The 26,997-nt window shown below is 42.2% G+C and overlaps 1 protein-coding gene across 2 annotated transcripts in view; it reads left to right on the top strand.

Annotated features, from left to right (window-relative positions):
• The first annotated feature begins 3,481 nt into the window (after positions 1-3,481).
• Positions 3,482-26,997, top strand: part of sema3aa (sema domain, immunoglobulin domain (Ig), short basic domain, secreted, (semaphorin) 3Aa) — a 35,918-nt gene continuing 12,402 nt past the window's right edge. Inside the window, exons 1-9 of one of the 2 annotated variants that reach the window (XM_004548288.5) lie at positions 3,482-3,685; positions 3,800-4,263; positions 15,791-15,951; positions 17,322-17,384; positions 23,102-23,221; positions 23,979-24,069; positions 24,162-24,281; positions 26,178-26,320; positions 26,827-26,941. In XM_004548288.5, the coding sequence (XP_004548345.1) occupies positions 4,158-4,263; positions 15,791-15,951; positions 17,322-17,384; positions 23,102-23,221; positions 23,979-24,069; positions 24,162-24,281; positions 26,178-26,320; positions 26,827-26,941 (919 nt within the window). In that variant the 5' untranslated portion in view covers positions 3,482-3,685; positions 3,800-4,157. Of the gene's footprint in view, positions 3,686-3,799; positions 4,264-6,959; positions 6,979-15,790; positions 15,952-17,321; positions 17,385-23,101; positions 23,222-23,978; positions 24,070-24,161; positions 24,282-26,177; positions 26,321-26,826; positions 26,942-26,997 lie in introns of those variants that run through there. The other variant, XM_076876271.1, reaches the window with a different exon arrangement.

The following is a 26,997-nucleotide window of genomic DNA, read 5'->3' as shown; positions in this document are numbered from 1 at the left end:
GAACAAGAAGAGGAACCCCGGCAGTATCAAGGAAATGATGGCTGGCCGTACCTTGAACTTGAAATGTCATTTATCGGGACAGCGAGGAGTTTTGCGGTGTTGCTCCCAGTGGCAATGGCCTCAGGAACTTGGGGTCAGTTAGGATATGAGCAGGAAGGTTTTAGGTGTGTGCTAAAGAAGAGAAGAGGTCAGAGGGCGGTGTGCGCGAAGTACTGGGTGGGACATTTCCGATGTTCTCTTTAAAACAGACATCTGGCATCATCTTACCATAATCATTTTCTCTAACGCGCACACAAGGCATTAACAGCGGTTTCCATACCGCCGGATGAAGATACACCGTCATATCAGTAACAGCACATTGACACTCGCCGCACACACAGACCCGCCTGACGCCGCTCTCCTATCTGCTGTGTCCTCATAAGCAGGGTGTCTCGTGTCCTCTTCTATTTTTACCGTCAGGCGCTGAAAGCCTGTGGAAGCTCCTTGTCAATGGGCATCTCATTCTGCCGCCAACGGCGTGTCACCATTTATTAAGCCGTCATTACTCAGGGCCGCTCCGGCTGCCGGCGTGCCAGGGGGGTGTCGCAAATAGATCCGCAACGATAGGTCAGACTGTTGCTGCACTCCCTAAAGGGCAACCCATAAAGGCGTCACTCCAGGGGTGAGGATCGATGCAGGTAGCTGCGCCGCTATTAGTTTGCCTAATGCAGATAAATGGAAGGAAGGTGGCGGATCGGGGCAGAGGAGAGAGGCCGAGGTCGATGGAGACTGGCTGAGTGAGACGGGAGAGGGTACTTTCACGTGTCTGTCCACACATCTTTTTGTTGTGGGTAAACAGCTAAAAAGGCTGTTTGGACTAAAGGGGTGATGAGATACGAAGCCAGGGACACCACGATGGTGGAAGTGAATGCATAATGGAACAAGGATGCGCATCAAGATTCAATTACACCCACTAAGACAGAAATAAGGACTGTAAATGTACAAAAAATAAATAACTTTATAATTTAAATCAACAGGTCAGTTCTCTGAGCATCATAAAAGGGGAGGGGTTTTAAGGAAAACTGCTTATCGCCATAGCTTTAATTAATTAAACTGTTAAAGTTGTGGTAATATTGGAGCTTGAAGAAGACCAATAACCCCGAGGTTTAAATATCAGACAGGTCAGAGGATCAAGATTATCATTAAGCCTGATTTTGTAAAACATTTTATGTTATGTTATTAAGATTTGAATTGTTCTTAATAGCCCACCTGACACGGCACACCATCTATCATAGTTCAACAGTTTTCCTCCATCTCCTCTTCTAGAAAACTTAACTAAGCCTCAACTAGGTTTTATTTAAACTCTTATATGCTGCTGCATTTCTTGACCTCTGTAGCTAACCTTTTGATGACAGAGCTATTTGCTTTACAAAAACCTTTTTCACCTGTGGAGCATGCGGTGTCATATTTGAGTTTATATTGCCACAAAGGTACAAGATGTGTTTTGAACTTTTTCTACCCAGTCTGTTTATGTTAAAACACTCCTCAGCGAGGGGTTTTTGGCTCCACCTTCAGAACCACTCGCTTAAAGAATACTTTAGTAAATAGAAGATGTTTGAAACTCCAAAAATGTAATACAAGTTGTAATAAACTGGAAATAACCTTCTTGAAAGAGGCAGATATCACAAACAAAACTTTTTGTTTGGAGGGGGGCAACTGATATCAAAGCTTATGCTAAAATCTTCCAGACAAACAGATACACAGATCAGATATGCTGTATGATACAGCAACAAAAGCCTCAAAACACAAACACACTGGTGGGAGCGCTGGCGTATAGGGGTGCCCTCATACTACAACACACTCACCGGCCCAGTTCTCAGGTTGTTTTCCTTTAGTGTCTTGAGGTGTGTGAGTTGACACATCAGCACTCCTGTTTATCAAAGCTTTTATCACCTCACCACTGCTATGTCACCCCTCAGAGGAAACAGGAGGTGCCCCCTCTTTCTCACACACACCAGCACCTCCAGGGGCCGGCGGGGGTTAAGAGGAGGGGGGTGTTGTTGACCTGCCTCGCTGATGTGAATGACTTTAGCAGAGACAGGATCCCTCTCAGACTATACAGGTTAACTACCAGCATGTGTTCCCTTTAACAATGAGGTTTCATCTGGATAAGTCGAAAACACACTGGAGCGCTACATTCTCCGTGTGCATGGAAACATTTATTTAAAATATTGCAATTCAAAATTCAAAGAAGTATATCAGACAGAAATCACATTTTAGGCCAAGCATGAATATAATATTGTTATTAAGGAATTGAGACTCACATGTCGGTACTTTTTCTAGCACCACCATCTTCATACTGAAAGTTTCAAATTAAAAAAAATGATAAAATAAATAAAAACCTAAAAAAAAAAAAGTCAAAAGTTTCACCTTGAATAAAATAATGCAAGACTTTTTATCAGACTTTCTCCTTTTATGTATTTAATTCCACCCATATTATTGGTTAGGTTCTGCTTGTTCTTATTCTGCTTGTCCATTTCAGGGTTGCATAAGTGCTACCGTAGGCTAAGAAGCAGGATACAGCCTGGACAGGTCAAAGGGCTAACATTTACACCTGCGGCCAATTTAGAATCGCCAACCCCATCCATGGCTTTGGACTGTGGAGGAGGCTGGAGTACCCGGAGAAAATCCACACAGCCGTGGGGTGAAGAACATGCAAACTCCACCAAGACAGTCCCCAGTCGACCGGTGGATTTGAACCCAGGACCTCCTTGCTGCGAGGAAACAGTGCTAACCAAAAAAAGAACAGGAAAACGGTGTGTTTTGGGGATTTTTATTGGGCGTATAATCACACATCCTGACGGCACCCTGAAACAGCTGCAATAAAAGATATAAAATGTGTTAGAAGATCGCAAAAAATCATAAACATGTGTATGATGTCTGTCAGCCTAAAAAAAAAAATAAATAAATCACACATTACGTAAACAATAATTTAATAAAAGGTGCCTTTTTTCACTGTTTCACTTAAAAATTGAGCCAATGATTAACTTTTTAAATTATTATTATAATTACAATTTCCAGATTTCAACCGAGAACATAAACACGTAGACAATAATGTATTTCATGTCTAAGACCTTTATGTAAAGTATTCTTTTAAAAAAAAATTTTTAATTAATAAGTAAATTATTGTATTCATTTAAAAAAATGTCGGCTCTGTCAGTTGTATTTATTTGGAGTTTTTAAATTAAAGTCAAGCTGTTTTGTGTGCAAGTATTTACTCTCCTTGTTAATCGTTACAACCTGAGATCAAGCTGTGAGTTACTGTACGTGGCCAGAGAGAAAGACTGGGTGAAAAACTGAAAGCGTATGAGTTTTAAAATAAGTCGTTAGAATAGCATTAGAGAGGAACTGATGACGAATGATAAAACAAAAGGAAAAAAACAGGAAATGGGGAGGGATGACTGGAAACTATAAAAACCTAACCATTCACAATAGTTCTATCCACTACACTGGCTTCATCATTTCTTTCAAGTCATAGCGCCCTCCTCTCTCTCTCTCTCCTCTCTCTCCCTGTCGCTCTCTTTCTCACCGCTCTCCTTCCCCTCCCCTCCCCTCCCCTTCTGTGGATGGTGTAGCTCTCTCTCTCTTTCTCTCTCTCTCTCTCTCGCAGTCTGCTGGAGCTGCACACAAGGATTAGAGGGTTGCTGTGAGTGTCTGCTCAAAGAGAAGAAGGCAGAAAGAGATATCTATTTTTTTTTTAATCTCTAGGACAGGATAGCCTTACTGTTGTGGATAAGTGTTCTGATTTACCTTTGCACAGCATCTACCTCTCCTCTAAATCGCACCAAGCTGAAGCGCTGCTGCGCCTTCACCTGGGGGAGGACAGATCACCCCGGGGGACTATCTTGCCTGGACCTCCACACGGGGAGCCATGTGAGCAGCACCCCACCACCACTACCGACTTCACACTACAGAAGTCCCCCTCCACAGTCTGCACTCTGAGCTGGGGAGCGCAACCAGGATTTTTCACCCCTCTCCCTGGAATCTCTACTTTCAGGGCTTGAGTGTAGGGACTCTCCAAGCTTGGTGTACCCCAGTGGAAGGCACTCTTCTCAGGGCACTGGTCGGGCTGTGAGTGCCCCCCTGGTCTGGAGGCCAGCCAGCAGCACTCCAGCACCATGGAATACCTTCTTGGGATTGTAGTGCTGCTGTGTGGGGCGGTGCAGCCGGGAAGAGGAGTTAATCCAAAGCACAACGTACCCAGACTAAAGCTGTCATACAAGGGTAAGCCCATTCTCCATTCTCCCCTGGCTCCAGGTTATATAGGCTCACCGTAGTAGCTGGCGCTTTTAGCCAACACTAGCCTGTCCAGTTTATTTTTCTTGCCCATGGGTTCTCTTTTATGCTTTGCTTTTCATCTATTCTTCCTCATGTTGAGTATGGCTTTTTCCTCCTCTATTTCTGTGGATCTATTTCTGCCTCTGTGTCTGTCTCATTCACTCTTTCTCCCTCTTGGTCAGCATACATGATCTGACTCTCTCCTTAACCTACTGTCTTCCTCACTCCCATTAACTCACCCCTTCTTTCTGGCCGGTTCTGTCTGTCACTATCCCACTTACAAATAGTCAAATTGGTTCCATATGCTGCGAACGGCTCTTGCCTGAAGTTAAATGTATATATTGGCCCCTGTACCAATTTTCCCTTGTGCTGTCCCCTTGTGCTAGTACTGTACAGCCCTGTTAAGTGCTCTGCACGGGCAGTAGAGCCTCTGTTTTAATGGCTTCTGTCCCAAAAACTCCTGAAAAAAAGGAGGAGATCTGCTTTGGTTGTGACACAGAGCCCCTCTTTATGGGGCCAGGTAGATTTCTCTACTTCACATTACTGTATCCTGTACGGATCCAACAGTTGGAGTGTGTGTGTGTGTGTGTATTAAATCACCTTTTGCACTAGAGCATACATTAATGGTAAAAGAGACATTTATTAGTTTTCTCCTTTTTTTCATCTTCCTTTTTTTGTTTGTTTTACATCGTGCACGTGTAAGTTTTTGACGTATATAGCAAACATGTTATTCTCTCTCCTTGTGTGTTATTTTGAGGGGAGACTGCGGAGCGCCGGTTCTTCCTCTCCTCCTCCCTCTTTCTCTCTCTCTCTTTCTGTGTCTCGTCTCCTCTCTCACACCCTACACTAAATCAGGCTCTTTGTAATAGCAGACTTTTCATCGCAGCTAGAAATAACTGGCAACATTTTTGGCATTTTTTTTTCTTTTGCTTTTTAATGTCAGTGAGGGAAGGCTATTGTGGTTCTTTGTCCTAAAACATGACCGAAAGTATATGCCTGGGAGTGTGGTCTCTCAATTCTTTATTTTCGTCCCGTTTCCCTCGTAAGACGTGCCCTCTGAAAATTTACGAACAGGCTGATTTGCCGTCGGGTTGCAGCCGAAAACACGAGCGTGCGGTTGAAAAGTACGCGACTGTCACCCAGAGCTTTTGCTCCTCACATGATTTCAGTCCAAGTTGAGGGAAAATCACATTTCGGGCTTGAGGAGGGTGAATATGATGTTTGTCACAAATTCATTCTCTATCTTTAGACAAAACCTTTACTATAACTTATGTTTAGAGGCCTGCCGTATGACATGCACGTTGTAATTTGGGAGTAGTATATTTTCATTTATCACCCTTTCAACTTCCAAATGTGTATGATTGTATGTGTTTTGAATCCAAAATAAAATCTGTGTGAAATAGTATTTAAAATTCTAAAAAAGAAAAATAAAGCCATCATCATACGGGAATTCAAAGGGTGATGACATGCATTTTCCACATGAGCTGAATAAATCTGGAAAGCATCATTCTTGAACTCACCTGCTGCAAGTCATGTATCCCCTGGGCTCCATCTCTTCAGTTCACACGAAGCCAAGCCTCTAGGCATGATGAGACGATGTCATCCCTTCTTTACCCAGCCATCTGTTTAAAGAATGTGAATATAGTTCCCTCCTGCCCCCTTTTTGTGATCCTCTTCACTGTTCAGTCTGACAAGTGAACATGTTTCTGACAACAGCACTAGACAAGAGATATGTCATCAACCATCAAAGTCTGTATTGACTGACTGTGTGAGTGATGGATGAGTGAGAGCAGGTCTGCTCGGGAAGCCTGTCACGCTAGACGTACTTTTATGGATTTCTTTCTTTTTTCTTTGTTGCGCTAAAAGTGCATCAAAGCTTTGTTGTTTATGTATGTGTGCGAATGTTCTTGCCACATCTTGGTGTGAGAACTCAACACCCTCTCTTGTGATTTCCTCCCCTTAGACTGTAAGTGGTGTCTCTGCATGCGAGTGTGTGTGTGTGTGGCGCAAATGTGTCAGGTCTTGCGTGTCCCCATATAATTAGACACCTGGTTGTGTGCATGTGCATGTGCCCGCGCGCATATGCATGAGCTCACAGATAAGTTTCTTTTATTGTGCCGTTGCATCAGTGTTTCTATAATTATGCGTGATTGCATTCTGCTGTTGGCTTGCGCCGTTGTGCATGTCACAGCGCGAGCGGGCGTGGGGTGTAAAGGCATGAGAGCGTATCGTGCGCCGCTCTCTTTGTGTGTCACCGCTCGCCAGCATCTGCGCCTGTGTCTCGGGCCCACAGGTGTTTGATGGCTCTCTTGATGTCTGTCAGGAGACAATTCGCAGTTCACACCCACATTGTGACGGATGGAGGGAGGAAAGGGAGGACGCTGGTAGAAATGGTGGAGGAGATGAGATTCGCGTTTAATGAAGGAAGAGCTGGCAGGCGTACAGTTGATGACGCAAAAGGATGGGAGGCCGGGCTTCGAGTGAGGTGTCGCTCATCCCTTCTCCCCATGCAAATCCAGCTTCGTAATTAAGTCAAATAAACAGCAAGGAGGAAAGCTCCCGGGAAGGACACTCGGGCAAGCACCGAGCAAAAAGTCCAGCACGAGAGCCGAGAGTGAAGGAGAGACTCCCAGGCATAGGACGGCCACAAGAACTAGCAAGGTTTGTTATTTGTGGCAGTCATATAAACACAGAGCATGTGAGCAGGGGCCCATGAAATCATTCTCAAATGAGCACTGATGACACGCCTCCAGGGGCCGATAGTCACACAAGACGGAGCGATTTTCTTCTTCTGGAAAGGACGGGCGGAAGATTGCAGAGTGAGCAGTTTGTGACGGAGAGCGACTGAGAAATGGGAGACAGGTAGATAAAATGACCTCTCATGGGACGGCTGGCAGGGCAAGCGCGGAGTAAATGATTTCCCTGTGGGGTCAGTTAGACGTTCAGCAAAAAAGGGATCGTGCTCTGCGGGGACGGGACGCTGATCAAAAGAGTTAATGATTTTCTAGTCTCCTTGAGACTGAAATAGCGCTTACTTACGTCGCCTTGAAGTAGTAACACAAGCAAGGAAGGCGTAAGGTGAAACTCAAGTCCAAGTTCAAATGATCTTGCTTAAATTTGTGGCACGTGTTGATACCATCTCATCACAGTTCTGCTTGCGTGAAGAAGAATTTAACGCTGTGTGTGTAATGTTTTAAAGCAAAAGGCCGACTTGTTACTCAAAGTGAGTCATTACCACCTTGAGTTTTTGAGCAACACATGTGGAAATCATCACTTTAGAGTGAACTGCGACTGCTCCACAGTCCTGTTGCACCACTGCAATACGTCATGCATGCGAATTACAAGGAGAAAACACGGGTACACTCCCATGGATCAATGCATACCTGCACACACATTCCTGAACAATCGATGTACAGCACTCTCCCTTACTGTGCCATCAGGAGGAAGACTGACCCCTAAAGGTCATCTGAGGTGCATGCAGCATGAGGGGCCTTTCTGTGAAACTCCCACCAAGACCCAGTGTGTCGGTCTTATAATGAAATGAAAAGCGAGACTTAAAAACTTTAAAATGTCCCATCAAACAACCTGATAAATACTTTCAGTGTGTTTGATTATGGAGCCTAGGTATGACCTCTCAGCGCCGTCGCAGACGCTCCACGCTGGCTCGATGGGTGGAGCTGATGAGGAGCCGGGGAATCTGGAGTTGGCTCACAACCCTTCAAAATAGACACTTGGTGTGGAACCGCACTCGACGCAGTCAGTCTGGACTCAGCCCCCATAATAAGCCTGTCTGTGCGTCCATGTGTGCTTGTGTGTGGGCGTGCCTGCTCGCCTGTGAAAATATGTGCCTGTTTGTATGTTTGCGGGTGTTTGCATGTGCGTTGGGTTCGTCACTGTGTGTTTTTTCTATTTATTCTTTGATATGTGAATGAGCATCTGGGTGTCTCGCTCTCAGCTTCTCTCTGCTGTATCTGTCCGTTCTTGCGGGCTGGGGCTGACAGAGCGGATGTAGATAATTATAAGGTGTTCGTACAACGCGGCAACTTTGGAGATGCCTGCCTTCGTCTCTCTCTTTCTCTCTTTTTCATCGTCCTTTTCTCCCTAACCCTCCTCCCTCTCCTGCGGCTCAGTCGCTTCAGTTGAGGAACCACAACACCGCAGACCTTAAGTACAATCTTCAAGCAAGCTCTGTGTGTGTGTTTATAATATTTTTTTTTATGTTCGTCTCCTTTTCCCGTCTCTTTGATTGCAGCTCACTTGATACATATCTTTTGGCTATCCTTCTTTTCAACTCTTTTTGGACACACACACACCCACACACACTGAACTGCCCTCATCTTTTCTCCCACACAGCCACATTCCAATAGTATAAACCAATGTTTTGCACTGGTTTGGTTTTCAACTATGCCCCTGTGTTACATCGGAATATATTACTTTTCCTTCCCCTGACTCACAAACCTGACCACAGAGTTTGGTGAGCTCCCACCACCCCGAGTCCACAAGTTTAAAGATGGCAGAATGAATTTGTGCATATGTGTGTATTTATGTGACACTCATTGCCCCACAGATACCCAGCTCCACTTGGGAAACAAAAACAAAAATCCATTCATCAAATCCATGAAAAAAAAGCAAATCTGTTTTCACTGAGCTTTTATACCGCACCAGCTGATCTCATCCTGTGGCATATAAGAATATAATGCAGGAGGAAGACAGTAGAACCCTTTGTGTAATTTGCAACTTCTATGAGCATCCGTTGCATGTGTCTTCTTCCCATCGCTTCCATTTTTAATCAGCTATTTTCTTTTTTAAATTGTCATAATAAAATAATCTGCATGTGCACTCAAATGTCACAATAGAAGGGAGCGTCAGCGCAGTTGGTGTTTGCCGGGAGATGAATATGTGTGCGCACTGCAATTGTGTATGTTCGCTGTGCATTTTTTGTGCCTGCGCGCGCATAAACACAGTACGGGCATGCACGCGGGAAAAATATCCCGTGTCTTTGCATCTGTGTTTGGGATGTAGGCTTAGGTTACAGCATGGTGCAGATTGCTGAACCGTGGGTATGAATGGGTCCCGCCACCTGCTAAGGCTTGTCAGTCAGATGGAGAAAGGGTGCACCGTTCAATCTGAGCAGAGTCGCGTTACAAATGAGGGGGACATCTCTGCAGAAAGACAGACCGAGGGACCGACAACAGACGAATAAAAGGGGAGCGGCTAACAAGAAAATGTTAAGAGAAAGTAGAGTGTGTAATGATTTTTTGCACAGGCTGATATTACTAAGCATTAGTGGCTATTTATAAAAATTATAGACACTGTTAACGATTTTAATCTGACTCTACCAATTTTAGTGTTATACTGTCAAAATCAGAGGTCAACTTGAAATAACAGCGCCTTAAAAATCACTTTAATTTAAGACTCAATTTAATGTGAGGTCATTTTTTCCCCGTTTCCTCAGACTTGCTGTTTTATTCCTGTCATAAATAACAGGAACAGCATAAGACATAATGAGGAGGGGTTGAAAACATATTGCTTCATTATGACAATATTAGTCTTGACAGTTTAAATTGCTGTCATTATCATTTTCCAGTGGAACTGCCTTTAACAAAGTGCACACAGCAATAATTCTTTTTTTTTGTTTTTGACATGAAACCTAATTTGTTTGCACAACACCCCCCCCCCCCTCCCCCCCAAAAAAAAAATGCTGCACAGAGCTGAAATGTGCATCCTCGCCCGTGGATTTGTGTCGCATCAGTGTGTTTGCTGTCACGTTCAGATTCCTGGCCCTGCCTCATTAATTTGTAATAAAATGGCAGAGCTGACATTCAGCTACACTGTACAGCTGACAGGCTGCACTAACAGGCAGTGGCTCCAGACATGACCACCATAACCACAGCCTGGTTCCTCTCAAAGTCCATCCATCAAACTGCCTGGTGATAGCACCAGTGGCTTTGCAAGAGGAGCGATTTTTTTTTCTTTTTTTTCTTTGAGTCTACGCGTACGTGTGCTTGGATAGACACGACCATTTCTGCCAGTTTGTTCATACTCCGAGAAGTTTGGATGGCTGACTGCTTACGTACAAAAGTCAGTGTTTAGATTCCCTTGTGTGTCTGTGTTTTCCTTAAAAGTAATAAGAACCAGGGCAGGCCTCATTATACCGTGAACATTTAGTGGTGTGTGAGTGCGGTAGGCACGGCCAGGCCTCGAGCCGTCTGTGGTCGTAGCCCTGGTCTGTGGTCCAGCCGTCCAATGACAGGAGGAGACACACGCTAATGAAACGGTTCCATATTTGACCGCTTTTGTTGTACGCAAGCTTTTTACGGGTTTCTGCCTCTGTTTTGTCATTATCCTTGATTTGAAGGAGGTTTCTGTCTGTTGCTCTTTCTCTCAGTCTCTCTGTTTTTTCCTCCCGTCAGATTTTCTAGTATACCGTCCTCTTGTATGCTGTATTCCTCCTCGCTCTGTCTTTTTCTCTCTCCCTCTCTCTCTCGAGGGAAAACAGGCATGGCATACGGTGACAAGGAAGTCTAGCATTTGGGTTGAAAAAGATGAATGAGCTGTGTGGTGAAATTCAACACATACTTAAACTATTCATATAGATTCGGTGCGGTTTGGGTTGTGGTCACGTTTTCCTTATTAGGGCCTCTGATGCATATTCTGTTTTCACATGCACTGAGTCATATTCACAGGACAGAATATGGTATTAAAATGTCCCATAAGATACGGTACTTGACTATGAGTTATGGCTGTGAGTCACTTTTGGTTAAAAAATAGAAAATTATTATTGAAACTGTGTAGAAATCAAAGGAAACTTGCTCATTCTTCCTGCAAAGCACCATCACTGTGGCTTCAAAAGCAAATTTGTGACATATTTAGAGTGGCTGTAGTAAATAGTCCATCAACACGGGCTTCATTCACACACAACCACACATACACACACACACGTGCTCCGTTCTTCTAGAGTAAAACACTCATGGGAGTTCCTCTTAATTGTAGAGTTCGGGGCACCGTGTGTAAGGAAGCACATTACCTGTCAGAGCTGTCACTCAGCTGCACCTGAATGAGAAATCCAACAGTCCAGGTTGTGTTATACAGACAGTCGCCATGGAAACCAACCCACACCTGCTACTGTGCTTAGAAAGAGAGCGAAAAGGGAGGGAGGAACACCGAGAGGGGAGGTGAACTTTTAAGGCATGTGTGGATATCCTTGAGCTTAGGATAATGTTTGAGCACTTTGTTAAGCAAAGCTCTCTGCAAATTTCCATGCGGCGGCTGTCTCCTCTTTTTCTGCCTCACACCTGCGTTTTGTGGCCGAGGCCATCACGAGAGAGGCAAAATGTACACTGCACCACACACAGAGAGAAAGGAAAGCATTCAAGAGCTGAGATGCCAAACCAAACCGCTGGAGATATTATAGTACTGTTCGCCTTTGCTTCTGCAAAGCTAAGCTTGATAAACACGTGCCATTTTTTCCCCCCGCGTGCATGTGAATGGATTTACACACTCGTTGAATCCACAGAAACGGCACCTATGAGGTCTAAATCACACACCGTGCAAGAAAAAAGAGGATATAAACAAGACGTGGTCGAATAAAACGAGCATTTACTTGGACGTATGAACAAGGGGGGAAAAAAGACTTTAAAAAAGAGCGACATTGTTTTAGTGGAATATTATCCATCTGTTGATTCCCAGTCAAGTGTTTTCCTCTGTCGGGCTTTTATGTTTCGTGTCACTCGCACAGCACACACATCCTCACATACACGCATTCAGATAAACATAATTTAATGCCTCGTCGCCTTTCTTTCATGTGGTTTCATTATTCTGCTATTGCGTGGCATGTAGGCGTCTAAAACGCCTGGCTGTTTGGAGAATGGGGGAGTGAAGAGTACTCCATAGACAATTGCACTTGAATTTTGAATGTAGCTTTTTTTTCCCCTCTAGCTTTTTAAGACAAGAGCCAGGTTATTTTCCATAATGGAGTATGACGGTGAGCAAATGGCAATTTATTTGAATGAATTGCTTGTATTTGCCTGTTTCAAGCTGCGTCCTTGAATATTTGTTTGCAGTTATTGAATATGAAAACAAAGACGTATAACGGCTGTCGAGTAGCCTACACGTGTCATAATGTAGATCAGCATATATGGCCATTCACTCTTGTGTTAATGTCAAAGGGAAAAGAATACACTGATGGCACGGAATTTCCGGTGTGGTTGCATATTTGCATCTGCGTGTGTAGGTGTGCCTTTGGCATATTTGTCTGAAGCCGTCCGCATCGGCCGTTGTGCCTTTTGCAAAAGGAAACTGCGAGAGAAAGACAGCAGACAGAGGATGTGTGTAACAAGAGACAGTGAGGAACAGACACAGAGTTGTGTGTGTGCATGTGTGAAATGTATAAGCATGCACCAGTATGTGTTCAAACGTCTCCGTGTTCAATGGCTAGTGTAAGCAGACGAGGGGGCATGTGGCTTTGTATGAACACATACGTGAGCAAGAGTGTGTTTCTGTGTGTGTGTCTGTGTGTGTGTGTCGGGGGTCCGGGCAAGGGAAGAGCGCTGGAGGTGGAAGCTGCTGAGTGCGCTCACTGTTCCACGAGTTCGTGCTGCATAAGCACAAATTCTGATTGGATTACAACTTGGACTATGTGCATGTGTGTGTATATATATATGTATATACATGTGTGTGAGTGTGTGTGTGTTTGTGTTCAGAGAGAACTAATGTGGTGTATACATTTAGGTCAATATCTGCATGTAAGTTCAAGGGTGTGGCAGGCATTTTAAAAACTAGAGCGCCGTGAATTCATGTCAGACCTGCTTTTCTTTTGTGTGTGTGTGTGTGTGTGTGTGTGTGTGTGTGTGTGTGTGTGTGTGTGTGTGTGTGTGTGTGTGTGTGTGAGTGTGTGTGTGTGTGTGTGTGTGTGTGTGTTCGTTCTATATGTCCGCTGACTGTGTGAGCGTTTGCTTGGTTACTATATTTTGTATGAGCTGTGCCTTGTGCTCTCTATCTTTGCTTGTTCCCTTTTCCAAACGAGTGTGTCTGTGTTTAGGTTGGAGGTCCTTAGGTGCTTACGCCCCAGTTCCTCCGATTTTCCAAACCGCAGTAGATCCCGGCCCCAGATAAAGGCTCTCTGTGTGTTTTTGTGCGCACAGGCCACCTTGTCTTTGTCAGAGATTACCACGTGTTGAAATATGTGTGCGGTGATTTTTTTTTTTTTTTGATTTTTTTTGGCCCATTTGGAGGAAACTTTTCATGAAGGATCTCAGATACTGACAACTGGACCGCAATTCGAACTCAACTCATATTCACACGATGATGAAACTGAAATGTGTCCTCTGGTTTGTTATTTTGCTGTTTTTGAAATCGTCCAGTCTTCCTCTCTTCCTTTGTTTTTCATCTTCTATTTTTTTTTTTCCATTTCATTCTCATTTTTTATGCCCAGCTTGGCTTTCTGCCACGTCCATCACTTTTTCCGTTACGCCATAGCGAAAACACGAGAAGACCTCTTCTGGCGTCCTGTCGGCTGGAAACAGCATTTCCTGACTTCCCTTCTCAAACTCATTTCCTGACCCTGCTATGTCATGTCTTATTGGTAAACTGAAAAAAGTGGGTCCCGACTGGTTAGCATATGATAACAAAATGTTTATGAAAATTGCTCTTAAGTTAAACCATGACTTCCTTGAGCACTGTGTATTTATTTTCCCGTGGCAGCCGAGTGTGTGCAAATGTGAATGCCAGCATGTCAGTGTGCAGGGAATGGCCCGCGTAGGAAAAGATACCTACACGCACTGAAACCCCCACACATGCGCTCAACCCATGTGTGGTACAGTACAAAATTTCACACAAATTCACTCCCACTCCCCTCCAGGTTCCTTAACCTCAAAGGTAGCCTCAAACAGAAATCCAACTGACACAGATGAGCTGCGAGCGTCTTTATTAGGTGATGACCGCTCCTTCTCACAGCCCTCATCCACCCGGCTAGCCCTCGATCCACAGAGCTGGTTGACACACCACTTCCTCCGTATCCCCTTTCCATCAATCCACTTTTTATGTGGACACAGATGTCTAAGATCTTACACATTGTGAGCGGGCACAGATGGCTCCTATAGCAGCCCGTCAATCAGAGCTTTGTCGGGAGAGCACGGAGATCACAATCCACTGGACTGTATACTCTTGTGCGTGTTTCCAGATAGATGGATAGATAGATAGTTATTGGAGCAGTATACAGTGAAAAGCGAAAATGATGGTTGACATATTGGATATTCATTTTTGTTGCCATGTAATGATGTTACAGAGTTTTATTCACAATGATAATTAAATATAATTTAATGGGTTTGGTCAACGTATTCTCTCCACAACAGAAATATGTAATAAATAAAAACATCACATGAATGGCCGTACTAAAGTGTTTTTATACACAGTAAAGGATTTTCTTTCATATTTAATTAGGACTGCAAACAACAATCTTTTGATACATATTTTCTTTCTTATTCTCGTGATAATTATTATATTATTATAATTTAGTTCACGTACTAAGCAGTTAATCTAATATCCATGTCAGGTCATGTCATGCTGTAGATTTTTTTTTTTTTTTTTTATGAAATTCCCTTTTGACTTTGCATAATTGAAAAAATTGGTTTTCTTGGTTGTTTCGGGCAAGTAGGTTCACGAGCATAAACGATTAGATAATCCAGGGTGGGAGTGCTGTTCTTTGTTAATATAATACTGTTGCTCTTGTGATAGCTGACCCTGCAGAGTCTTTGCTGATTAAACTTTAACTGACTGGCTAGACTTCAGCCAATATGCCAGGTCTTTGGTTTTCATTCAGGTTGACCACATATTATAAGTTTATGCATGATAGCTTCGCACACATGTGCTGTAGTATACGTGCAGCCGCAAACTCGTTTATGTAACATAGTAACCCGTTTAAAGATACATGGACACCTCCGCACATACTTGCTTACACAAAGTGTCTCCCCTGGCCTTTACTCCATATGAATTATTCAGCCAATCACACGGCTGAGCAGTCTGAACCGCGTCCCTGATTGGGACATGCTGTGTTCACTTAAAATGTCTCACGCTATACTTGACTGACAAGTGTCCGTGCAAGTGTTTGTGTGGAAACACAATTAAGGAAACATGAAATCTCCTTAATATCCTACAACATTATCATAGATAGGGAAGAACTCTTTGTTTGTTCTTTTTTTTCCTGCCATTGAAACTTGGCTTTGATTAAAAAGCATTCACTGGTACCGATATGAATAATTGTGATTTCATGCAATATTTAATCCAAAAGATACCGTGTGTTGCAAATGCATTTTTTACACTAGTCTTTTGTGGTTACTCCAAACTTGGTGGAAGTGCGTTGGATAAATATAGACTTGTTTTTGTCATTTAAAAAAGCTTTTCTTCTGTCGTATAGCCTTTTATTCACCCTTTCTGTGCATCTAAGAATCACCGTGTTTTTCTTTTTTCCTTCCAGAGATGTTAGAGTCTAGTAACCTCATCACCTTCAATGGCTTGGCAAACAGCTCGAGCTACGACAGTTTCCTATTGGACGAGGAGCGAGGGAGACTGCTGGTTGGAGCTGAGGACCACATTTTCTCATTTGATCTCGTTAATATCAACAGGGACAACAAACAGGTAAAACTCTCGTTTCAGGTTTGTCTAAAAGTCGTCTCTCTCTTTCCATCTTTCCCTGCCTGCTGCTCCCTCTGGAGTCCATTACTCCATCACTTTCTCCCCTCCCCTCATCCCTCCCACTGTCTGTCTCGGTCCAGACGAGGCTGTCCATAATTCCATTACTCCACCTGGACTAGGTTAACAGTCTCTTTTATCTGATTCGGGCTTCTATCACAGACACACAAGACTGACACAGACTTGCCTGCAGGCTGCAGAGAGCTGAAAAAGGGAATGAAAGTGCTGAAAAATACATAGTCAATGCGGAAAGGGGAAAGTGCGTCTTTTAAATCTTTTGCCCTTGGCTCGGATGTGTATTTTTTTCCCCCGCCTTTCCTTTTCGTTCTTTTGTTCTAATCTTCGCATCATTACGAGATAAAGGCCAAAAAAGCAGTGATTAAGCAAATCTAATGTAATTATCCTAAAAAATGTGCAATGCAGAATCCCATGAGGGGAACAGTCAGCTGATCTAGAGAGGAGATAAATCTAGGAATAGAGTGAGCAGTGCGTGTGTCTATTGTAAGCACATAACAGTGTGGATATGTGTACGTGCATACATTTGGACATGGAGATATGCATACATTTCCATTGTCTGCAGACATCTGTGTGGCCAGGAGCAAAAAGTTCAGCTCTGTCGCACCCATTTTTGCGGTATAATTAAGTATAATCTTTCCCGTACTTATTACAGCTCACACATGCATGCTCATACACTTCATATGCCCCATGTGTGTTTAATTCATGTGACACCAGAGGCCACAGATGGATGACAATGAGACCTATCTCTTCCAAAGCAAAGTAGCAAAACCCTGGTTTCTTTTCATATTTGAAGTGAAAAGTACAACCTTATGGCGAGGATTTCAAGCGTAGACACGCTGTAATTTAAACCAGAACCCCTGTTTAGACTGTATAAAATGCCTGTATTGACACAGCAAATGTCAGAGAGGGCAATAAAACGTATATTAGTCAATTTCAATAAAACATCAGATTTTTTTATTTTTTTCATTTTCATGTCTGTCAATGAAACTCTTCTTTACTTCCCTTTGCAGTCAATCTTGCGCTGTTCTACAATCCTTATATTTATTATATGTGCACATATGTTTCTGATGGAATTGCCAAAGATATGGAGCGAAATAAAGAACTGGGTAATCCAGGAAATATCTTTCTTAATCATGTCCTGGAATTACACGAGGCTTGCTTCTTTCCTCTGATTCACTCTATCGACTCACTGCCTTCCAGTTTAGTGTTTCATGAAATGACTTTTAAATGTTCTTCTCAACCTCCAGCATGATATGACTTTGCTTTTCTTCTTCTTTTTTTTTTGTTCATTTGCACAGATTGCGTGGCCCGCCACCCCCTCTAAGAGGGATGAATGCAAGTGGGCAGGGAAAGACCTAGGGGTAAGTCCACATTTATAACAGCGTCATGATTAGAGCTGTTCCGTGTAATGTTTGCTTTTTGTCACGGAAATGACATGTCTGCTCTGTCTTCAAATTTCCCTTTTTTGTTTTTTTTAACATCCTAATAACAATATAAGACAGAAATAATTTCAGGGACCAGCAGCCGTTAAAGAAACACTAGCACGAAGAGGTATTAAATTAGCTCAGATAAAAGTCGTGGTGCAGCACTCGTGTTCCATTTCACCTCTGGCACGCTGTACTCTCTATAGGCTGTCCCACAATGACACCTACATCTAAACACACTGTACAGCAGATGTTCAGTCACACGATAGTGTACACAGCGTGTCGGGGGCACAAGGACAATGAGCTTATTTGCTTCTGCGATGTACAGTTTAATTTTGGGAGCATGTTTATCTATGTGCCTCAGAGTGCGCGTTTGTGTGCATATTTATGTGGGAGTGTATTGTTTGAGTTCTCGTTATCTGACGCGATGTGTTAGCTCACATGTCGCAAGTTTGCTGAACGCACTCTATGCTGCTGACTTTGTAAGCACAATGGTGTTAGTGTGCTTTATTTGTATGTGTGTGTGTGTTTCTGTTTGGAAAGGCCCTGGCTGCATTGTATCTGATCCTAATTTCATAGCTGGATGAGTCTCGAGTGCGGTGCTGCTGGGTTTTTTAGGATTATCAGGAATTGCGCAGTCTTTTTAAATCATAGTGGTTCCGCTGGGATCTAACTCACTAGCGACTTTTTGGGTTTCGCACAACCACGTAGGCAATACTTCACCTTCACTCCCTCGTGCAGTGGAAAGAGTGTGCTCTGGCAGCACAACATCACACAAAATGCAATGATGAGGTATTTGCCTGCTGTGAAAATGTTTACCCTTGAAAATGAGGCGGTGAGAGCAGAGACAGAGTACAGCACGGAGAGGCCTTGATTAGGACATTACTAAAGCATTCAGAGCTCCCATAGTGATGCATTTCCCCAAACCACAGTTTACAGCGGCAGAACAAATGTAACAGCTGCCCCCTAAAAAATGCCTGATGGCTGTATCACTATCCGTGGTAGAATGGCTGTGTAACATGGTCCAAGTTGTTGCATTTGATTCACCGAACAAAGCATTCAGAGTGTGGATTTACGATTTCATAGAAGTGCCTGATGTCATTTCGGATTTGCTGTCCAGCTATTGTAGACATTAATGGGAAAATAATACTCTCGAGTTATCCCACATTTCCAGTGCATTTTCTTTATTGAACTAGAGAACTCAGCATTATCTCAAAATTCATTCAAGTCATTTAAATGTTTACAAATCTGTCCACCTATTTTCCCCATGGGAGGTCAGCATTAACAACCAATCCAACGAGAGCCATTAATATCATCCGGTAATGACTCATTTATCCTCTGCGGGTGTTGCGGTTTTCACATAATGACATGGTTTGTGATCAGGGAAGTCATTTTTCTCCACAGAATAAGAAAGAGCCGCAATTTTGAGTGACCATAACGACCGTCTCTCAGTGTTTAGGTGTGACCTACCTACCACATAGCTAATGATTCTAGCTGAGACAGCCGTGTAAAATCCCAAACAGAGCTGACCCTGGAGGGGATTATAGAAGCTGATGAAATGTATATAACGAGGGCCGTGAGAATGATGTGGGGGGACATGCGCGCTCGCTGTTCAGCAGTACACAGAGGGAAAAACCATTAGACCCACAGACACACAAAAACTTGCAGGGTTAAGGTCAGTCACAGGGCTTCAAGTTAAGTTAATGATAACACACATAGTTAAAAGGTGTTTAAATACATGGAAAACCCCAGTCTGTTAGCATGTCACAGATTTTATATTAAGAGAACAGTTAGACTTAAAGGAGATAGAGTTATTTGCTTTCTTCCAAAAGTTAGACAAGAATATTGATATTACAGTCTGTAAGATAAATTTTAAGATGCTGTAACAGCAAACAGACAGGAAACAGGAAATTAACCAGTCTGCCCATTTCAACAGGTAACAAAATCTGCCTGCCAACACCTCTAACACTCACTGATTAACATCGATCTAGTTTGTTCAATCAATGAAATATAAGTGGAAAGGACTTAATGGAGTCTCCACCACAGACGGATAGATGCACAGTACTGCGCAAAAGTGTTGGTACACCCCTTGTTTTTTTTTTATTTTTTATTGGAAAATGTAAATAGGTGCAGAGATTTACTGAAACATCTATAAATATACATTATATATACAGTATTATAGGGTAAAGCTGAGTTTTTACAATTCTAATGAGCTTGAAAATCAATATTTGATATGACCAAAGCTTAAACTCTCCTGAGCCTTGATTTAACTTGGTTGCACACACGGGCATGGATAACTGGAGATACAACAGCCCAGACATTCCCGTTATAGTTCTTTGAAGTCCACTCGAAGTCCGCGGCCTGGGGCACATGCATAGTTAAGGCATTGAATTAATTCATCAACTATGCATGTGCCCCAAGGACGGCGAGACCACATGCTCACAAAACACAGGCAGGCAAGTGGAGTCCAGTGGACTTGTGGATACAAAAAGTTTTCATGTAATTTCTTGAAATAATCTTAAGGAAAAGTTCTCCAGACTTTCTCTTGAAAAGCATTCAAAGGCTGTCTTTATTTCCATCCTCTGTCAAGGTGACTCCTTCAATAATATTGAGGTTCAGGCTCCAGGGAGACAAGCAAATGACTGATAGTGTTCCCTTGTGTGTTTTTCTATCAAGATATGCTTTGCATTGGCAGTGTGTTTGTAATCATTGTCATGCTGCAGGATCAAGCCGTTTCCAATCAAATGCTTTCCAGATGGTACTGAATTGTCTATCAAAATCTCATGGTATTATTAATAATTCCATCAATTTTGATAAGATCCGCAGCACCACTGGCTGAAATGCAGCTCCAAACCATAACAGAGCTTCCATCATGTTTTACAGATGGCCGTAGACACTCACTGTTGTTCCTCCCTCCTGACCTCCTCCTTGACGACTTGAGCCAAACATTTAAACTTCGCATTTATCACTTAATAAACGCTGCTGCTTTTCTTTCCACTTCTTGAGAAGTATAGCATACCACAGTCTTTTCTCCATATTTGCCTTCCATAAGAATGGCTTCATGACAGCTACCCTTCCCCTCAAAGCATTCCTAATGATGTTTTGATGAACAGTAGATTGATCGACTGATGGGTCAGATGCATCATTCAGATCCTGTGTCAGGTCAGCTGGAGTTTTTCTCATTTCTCATTAAGCAAATGATTCCCAGATACTGCTGTAGGTAGTTTTTAGGCCTTAAACTTTTTTGATATCTTCAAATTATCCAAGAGCATATGAAGGGTGGCTCAAACCTTTTGCACAGTACTGTGGTCAGTATATGGTTTTGAACCTCATATTTTGAAGCTCATTAGCAGTTTGGCTAATGCCATGCTAGTTTGTTTGAAATTACCATATTTATCAGCTAACACTAGCAATCCCTGCTAATTAAGGCAATGTACCAGAAATACTAGAATTTAGCTCAGCAGAACTGGAGCCTCATCTTCTTGGATGGGCTGTACCTCACAGTAGGTCATATTATTGATAATTTCATGTTTCAGAAAAACTAACAGCATAGATATTCAGTACAGTTTGTTTTTCTACCTTATGCTGTAGCGTCTTTTTTCAGCTATCGTTACAACCATGAGAAAATCAATGAAGTAGCCTCCTGTAAAACCACAAACTCTATTTTTTTTTTACACTTTTTACAATACAAACAAATGCATGGACAAGCTCATTTTTTTAACCTTCAAACAGACCTCCAGCTAACAACCTTGCTAAGCTATTTAACTCTCGGGCACAAAGATATGTGAGTGGTATTCATGCCTTTAAAAACAAAAAGTCAGTGGTTTTCCCAAAATGTCAAACTTTCTCTTCGTGCAGGTTACTGCTGAGGAGAAACAGTTAGAGCTAAAACAACAGTTTTTACCTTTTAGAATAATTACAGAAAATTCTGCTTTTTTTTGAGGGGGGGGGGGAGGAGGCGGCTTTGCAGTGAGTGATCCCAGAGTTTATTTTGAGCAGCACTGGAAAATGTCAGCATCCATTTACGGCTCATATAAGAGACACCATCAAATCATCAAAGCGAAATGTCTGCGAGCTTGAAAAGACTGAACAGATACATGTGTTTTAGGGAGGGAAGAAGAAGGATAATTTGGCTGCCTGTGTGACGAGGGCTGTATTTGCAAATCCCTGAGCAAATGTGTACTTATTTGTTAGGTAGATATCCAGCATGTATTTATAATTAGGCAAACCCCAGCCTAATCTCTTAAACACATGTGGCCAAATCAGCTCCTCAAGGCTGCTAATAGGCCTCCTACATTAACCAATCCCGTTGATTAGCACTCTAATAAACAGTCTCACACCACTGGGACTTTCAACACGCACTGCAGCGCCAACCCAAATATCCTCAGTAAATTCAAACATATGGGTCGTTAAAGATCTGTGGTAGATTTGCCTGATTTTCCTTACAGGTGGGATTTCCTTAAAAGAGACTCAATTTCACACACCAACTGGAAAGTCCCTGTTTAAAATTAAATTCCAGCAAATCTTTGCTATATTATATTCTGCTTTCTATTAGTCTCTATTTTCAGTTTTTCTCTAATAAAAACGTCAAGTTTATTTTCACAAAGCATACCAGTTAATTTAAACTTTATGATATGAAGGTGGCAATTGGCAGAATGAGGTTACTGTTAACATATTGGATCTTTCATGAAGACCAAAGGTCACAAAGTTGCATGTGGCTGTATAATATCCTACCCTGGTAACATTACAGCATAAACAAAGATAGGTATCACATTAACAAAAATGTATTCAAAACAGTTTTCCAGCCTTATATCTCACGGTATCCTGTAAGCCACAGCCTTATAGCCAAAAACTTCACATTTCTGGCCAAAATTTAGGTCTGTTTTATGCTAGTTTTTATGATTGTTTAACTTTATTGTCATGTGAAATGTGGTGTAAAACTTTATGCATGCTGTACAAAACTCCACCAGCCTGTAACAAAATTTAACCTTATGCCTGCAGCATAACTGCAGCATATTATAACCTTAGGATATATAAAAGTTATAAATAATTCAGTCTTTTAAAGTAATAGTTTAGCCATGCAACAGTAACTATAAAGTTATGCACTTCACACATATTGACATATAAACATATTAATATGAAGACGAATTATTATAGTCAAGCGATCTTCATGCATGCTGTAAATATAATATTCATATAATAAAAATATATTCTCAGTAATTGCAAGTTAAAAAAGTATTTTTATTATATTTAGGATTTGTGAAAAATTGTTTGCTTGCCACACTCCAGTCTCCAAAATAAAGAAAGGTTCTTATTTTTTACTTTTTACGGTCATAAAAATGCTTAAATTTCTAGCAAACTGCTATTAGAAGAAATGCAAATTTTACGTCATAATTTGGTAAAAAGTATTTGCATTAATATATCAAAAAAAACAACTATTTACATTTGACGATTACCACTGAAACCTGTGTGAACTTCATCACTAGAACAAACTTTATATCACCAACACCAGCTTGTGTAAAATTGGATTATTCACTGGAAAATCATGTTTTTTTCCACAGATAAACACAGTTTTTTCATTTGAATATGCCTGATCCGTATTAAGTTATTATAATAGCGGAGGCTTTATGTTCCTGTCTCATTTCTTTTTTTAGAAGGAGTGTTCTAACTTCATCCGTGTCCTTCAACCATACAACCAGACCCATCTGTACATCTGTGGCACAGGAGCCTTCCACCCCATCTGCGCTTATCTGGAAATGGGCAAGAAGGCAGAGGTAATTCATTCGGGGCTTTTATTGTAACCAAATGTTTTGGGGTTTTAATCAGTTATATATATGCAAAGGGTCATTTAAATCTTAAACTGACCATTCATTAAGAAGGCATGAAATGTGACAACAGCGCTATAGTAAATTCATGTGAGAGAAAGTCTGAGTATTGTCTGAAGTACAGCCGTGTTCATTCTCTCTGACGATTATCTTCTCATCAGTGTTGTCTTTTTTGCGAAGCAGTGGAAAAAAGCGGTCACTACATGGTTCAATTACAGCTGTCGAATATTTAACAGCCTTCCATCCTGCATTAAAGTTTAATCAGTCATCTTGAGAAACTTCTACAGGTTAATCAATGTACTAGCATGGATCCTGCCGTCCAGCAGTAGGGAGGGGTAGACCATAGAGGCGTTCAGTTCAGTTTAAAGTAGTGCTGACAGTCTGTAACTGATTGAATAAATTAAAAGCCACCAAAAACTCACTCGCTTTTCTTTAAAAGACTCAGAGGTCGTGTCTGTTTTTACTTAATTTTACTGCTTATATTCCCTTTTTTGGTGCATTTGGTAACCAAGGGCAGCAGTGTAATAAAACATTTCTTGTTTCTCCTGTGTGGAGGAAGTGTTTTTTTGCATCCCACTCCCCCAAAGTAGCGCGCTATAATGAGAATGTATGGTAACTTGAAACACGTGCTATAAATGTACCTTTAACCATGCTCGTTGTGGCTTTCACTGCCCTCATTTCGATCTTTGACCTTTTCCCACCGCAGGACAACATCTTCCGACTGGCCTCACAATTTGAGAACGGCCGCGGGAAAAGCCCCTACGACCCCAAAATGCTCTCAGCCTCACTTCTCCTTGGTAAGTTTGATGTGTGCTTTTATTACTTCCAGGGAGGACGCAGTCACTTCAGAGCTGGTCATGTGTTCCTAACTATCCTTTCTCGCTGGCAGATGGAGAGCTGTACTCGGGCACATCTGCTGACTTCATGGGAAGGGACTTTGCCATTTTCCGTACGCTGGGAGATCATCATCCAATCAGAACAGAGCAGCATGATTCAAGATGGCTGAATGGTAAAAAAAAAATAAAATAAAATCGTAGAAGATGAGCTAAGAGTGAATTCTTTTGTTTCTCATGTTCAATTCAGCAGTTGAATTTTTCATCATGGTGTATTCTGCTGAACACTTCTCAATTATATTTATTCCTAGTAGCAACAGTTAAGTATAAACCACTTGAGACTGCAAAAACTAGATAACATGACTCAAAATACTTTGCTATTAAGGTAAAATTAGACCATTGTGGTCTCTATAGACCTCAACCTTTCCCTAAAAGCTGCATGGAAATCCCTGTCATTGGCCATTATTTGGAAAAGTATACCATTGAGCTTTTCAGCAGACTTTGAGACATTAAATTCTCTCGCAAGCCTCAAGTCTCCAATCATTTCCATTCATGTGCAGACATCAGATATCAGAGCCCATTCACAAAGTCAGTGGATTTGCCTGTGCTAGCAAGATTAGCGCTGCAGTGAGGGTTATTGACTGCTCAGTCTGTCTGGCTATCTTTCGGCACCGCAGAGGACTTAGGGAGCCACAAAAGGTCAGTTTGAACCTTTCCCTCAAGCTGTGCCATCCCCCCCCCCCCCCCCCCCCTCTTTCCCACAGAACTAATCCGCTCTTAGCTGTTTTCCTCCTGTAGTGGAGTCGAATTCCTCCCAGTCCCCCTCAACCGCCCACGTCCCCCTCCCCAGGCACCATCAAAAATCACAAACACTGGTCTCGCCAGTGCTGATTACTGTAACATATTAATAAAGAGCAGTATAAACCGAGGAAGTCATTGTTATAGCGTTAATCCTCATCGATCTTTCACCTTGTTCAAACAAATACGCTGGGGATTGTATCCATTCGGCTCGGCAGAATCCAGCGTCTTCTGCACAATGAGGGGATTGTAATTGCATGGATTACCGGGGTGGAGATATTCTATTGAGGCTTTATCAACAAGGTTATATGGTACTCAAATGTATCAAGAGAGAAACCAGGGAATGAATCCCTAATAGCAGCTGATTCTAAAAGGATTTGGGGTTAAACTGTAGTTTGGTAGTCCAGATTCATTTACGCATTCCTTCACATTTTAATGACCTCTTGCTTATATGGATGGTTGGATTTCCTTTGAATAAAGCAGCTTTTTGTTTGGATTATAGGTAATCAGTGGTATGACTTCAGTGGTCAGCAGCTTGGATTTGTTTTATCTGTGGTGTGCGCACACAAATTTATGGTGGTCTGCATATAAGGGCAAACATTCATGATGGAAGTATGAAGTGTGTGCGGGTTGGGGGTACACACAATTCACAGCAGAGGTCTCGCACCTGCGCAACCCTTATAAATCTGCCTCCCACTTTGGCCACATGCTCCTTTTTCACAGCTACTCTATATCTGAAACGCCCATGGAGGTGTAACATGGCACTGCTTGTTTCTCTCCGCTTAAACCCCCGAGCTTTTGGACGTAGGCTCACTGTGGCGACTTTTCCTCGATTCCTACGCCCCCTTTATGCCAAAAGATCCCAGCCCTAAGGCCTTGGCTCCTACGTTTAGCTTTGATTTCCTCTTGCGCTTAAAGTCAGGATAAATTTATTCAAGTGTTACCCGGGACAATCAGAGCCATGTGTGTTTGCGAGGATGTGGTCTAGAGACAGGGTTTATGTGGGATTTGGATTTGGAGCGCTCACTTGAGGTAAAGTCACATACTATAACACCATGGTGTAAAGTGACGGGCTGCTATTACCGAGCCGTGACTGGAGAATATCGTGGGGGGGGATTGGTTACAGAGGTGTAAAATAGGGGTGAAATGATTGTCACCGGGGCAGAGGTTGGATTGTAAAATTGTATTTGTGTGTCTGCTGGGGTGAGTTTATGAGTGTGAACAAAGTTTATGTGCTTTATTTGTTTATTTTTCCTCTATTTTCTTTCTTGTAGATCCCAGATTCGTAGGCATACACCTGATCCCTGAGAGTGACAACCCCGAAGATGACAAGATCTTCCTGTTTTTCAAAGAGAACGCCATGGACGGGGAGCACACTGGGAAAGCTACTATTGCCAGAATAGGACAACTGTGTAAGGTAACATCACACACAACCCCACAAAACTGTTATAACAGTGTGATGTGGTGTCAATACGATTCTGTTACACAAAAAAGTAGCATACTTCTTATAATGTGCCTTAGTTATCAGTTTATAAGCTCTTAAAAAGCCAGTTATTAACATGTACATGTCCTAATGAGAAAATCAAAGTAATAATGAACAGCCAGAGTCATAGTTGCTGAAAAAAAGTTAACGATCATATGCCCATAGTTAACCTTTACCTTCCTTATAAATGCCTTATATAGTATAAGTTAGAGGTGGGAATCTTCAGACACAACGCCCCACAATACGATATTATCACAAAACTTCACACATGATACAATATAGAAGGAGACTGCAGTCCTATTTTTATTACTGCAATATGTTTTATAATCAGAAACTTAATACTTCTGTAACATTTTTAATAAATGTGATATTTGCAAGGACCTTACTAACAAAAGTGCATACGGAGGTTTGAGCTGACAGCACTTCAAATGTTGTTGCAGAATGACATGGGAGGTCACAGGAGCCTGGTCAACAAATGGACCACTTTTCTCAAAGCGCGGCTAATATGCGCGGTTCCTGGCGTCAATGGCATTGACACACATTTCGACGAACTGCGTAAGTGCGTTTTTATTTTATTTATTTGTGTCTTTGTTCGATGTGGAAAAATTCCA

This window comes from Maylandia zebra, linkage group LG17 (assembly GCF_041146795.1).
Source record: "Maylandia zebra isolate NMK-2024a linkage group LG17, Mzebra_GT3a, whole genome shotgun sequence".
Lineage (NCBI taxonomy): Eukaryota > Metazoa > Chordata > Actinopteri > Cichliformes > Cichlidae > Maylandia > Maylandia zebra.
This window is presented reverse-complemented; position numbering and strand designations above follow the sequence as displayed.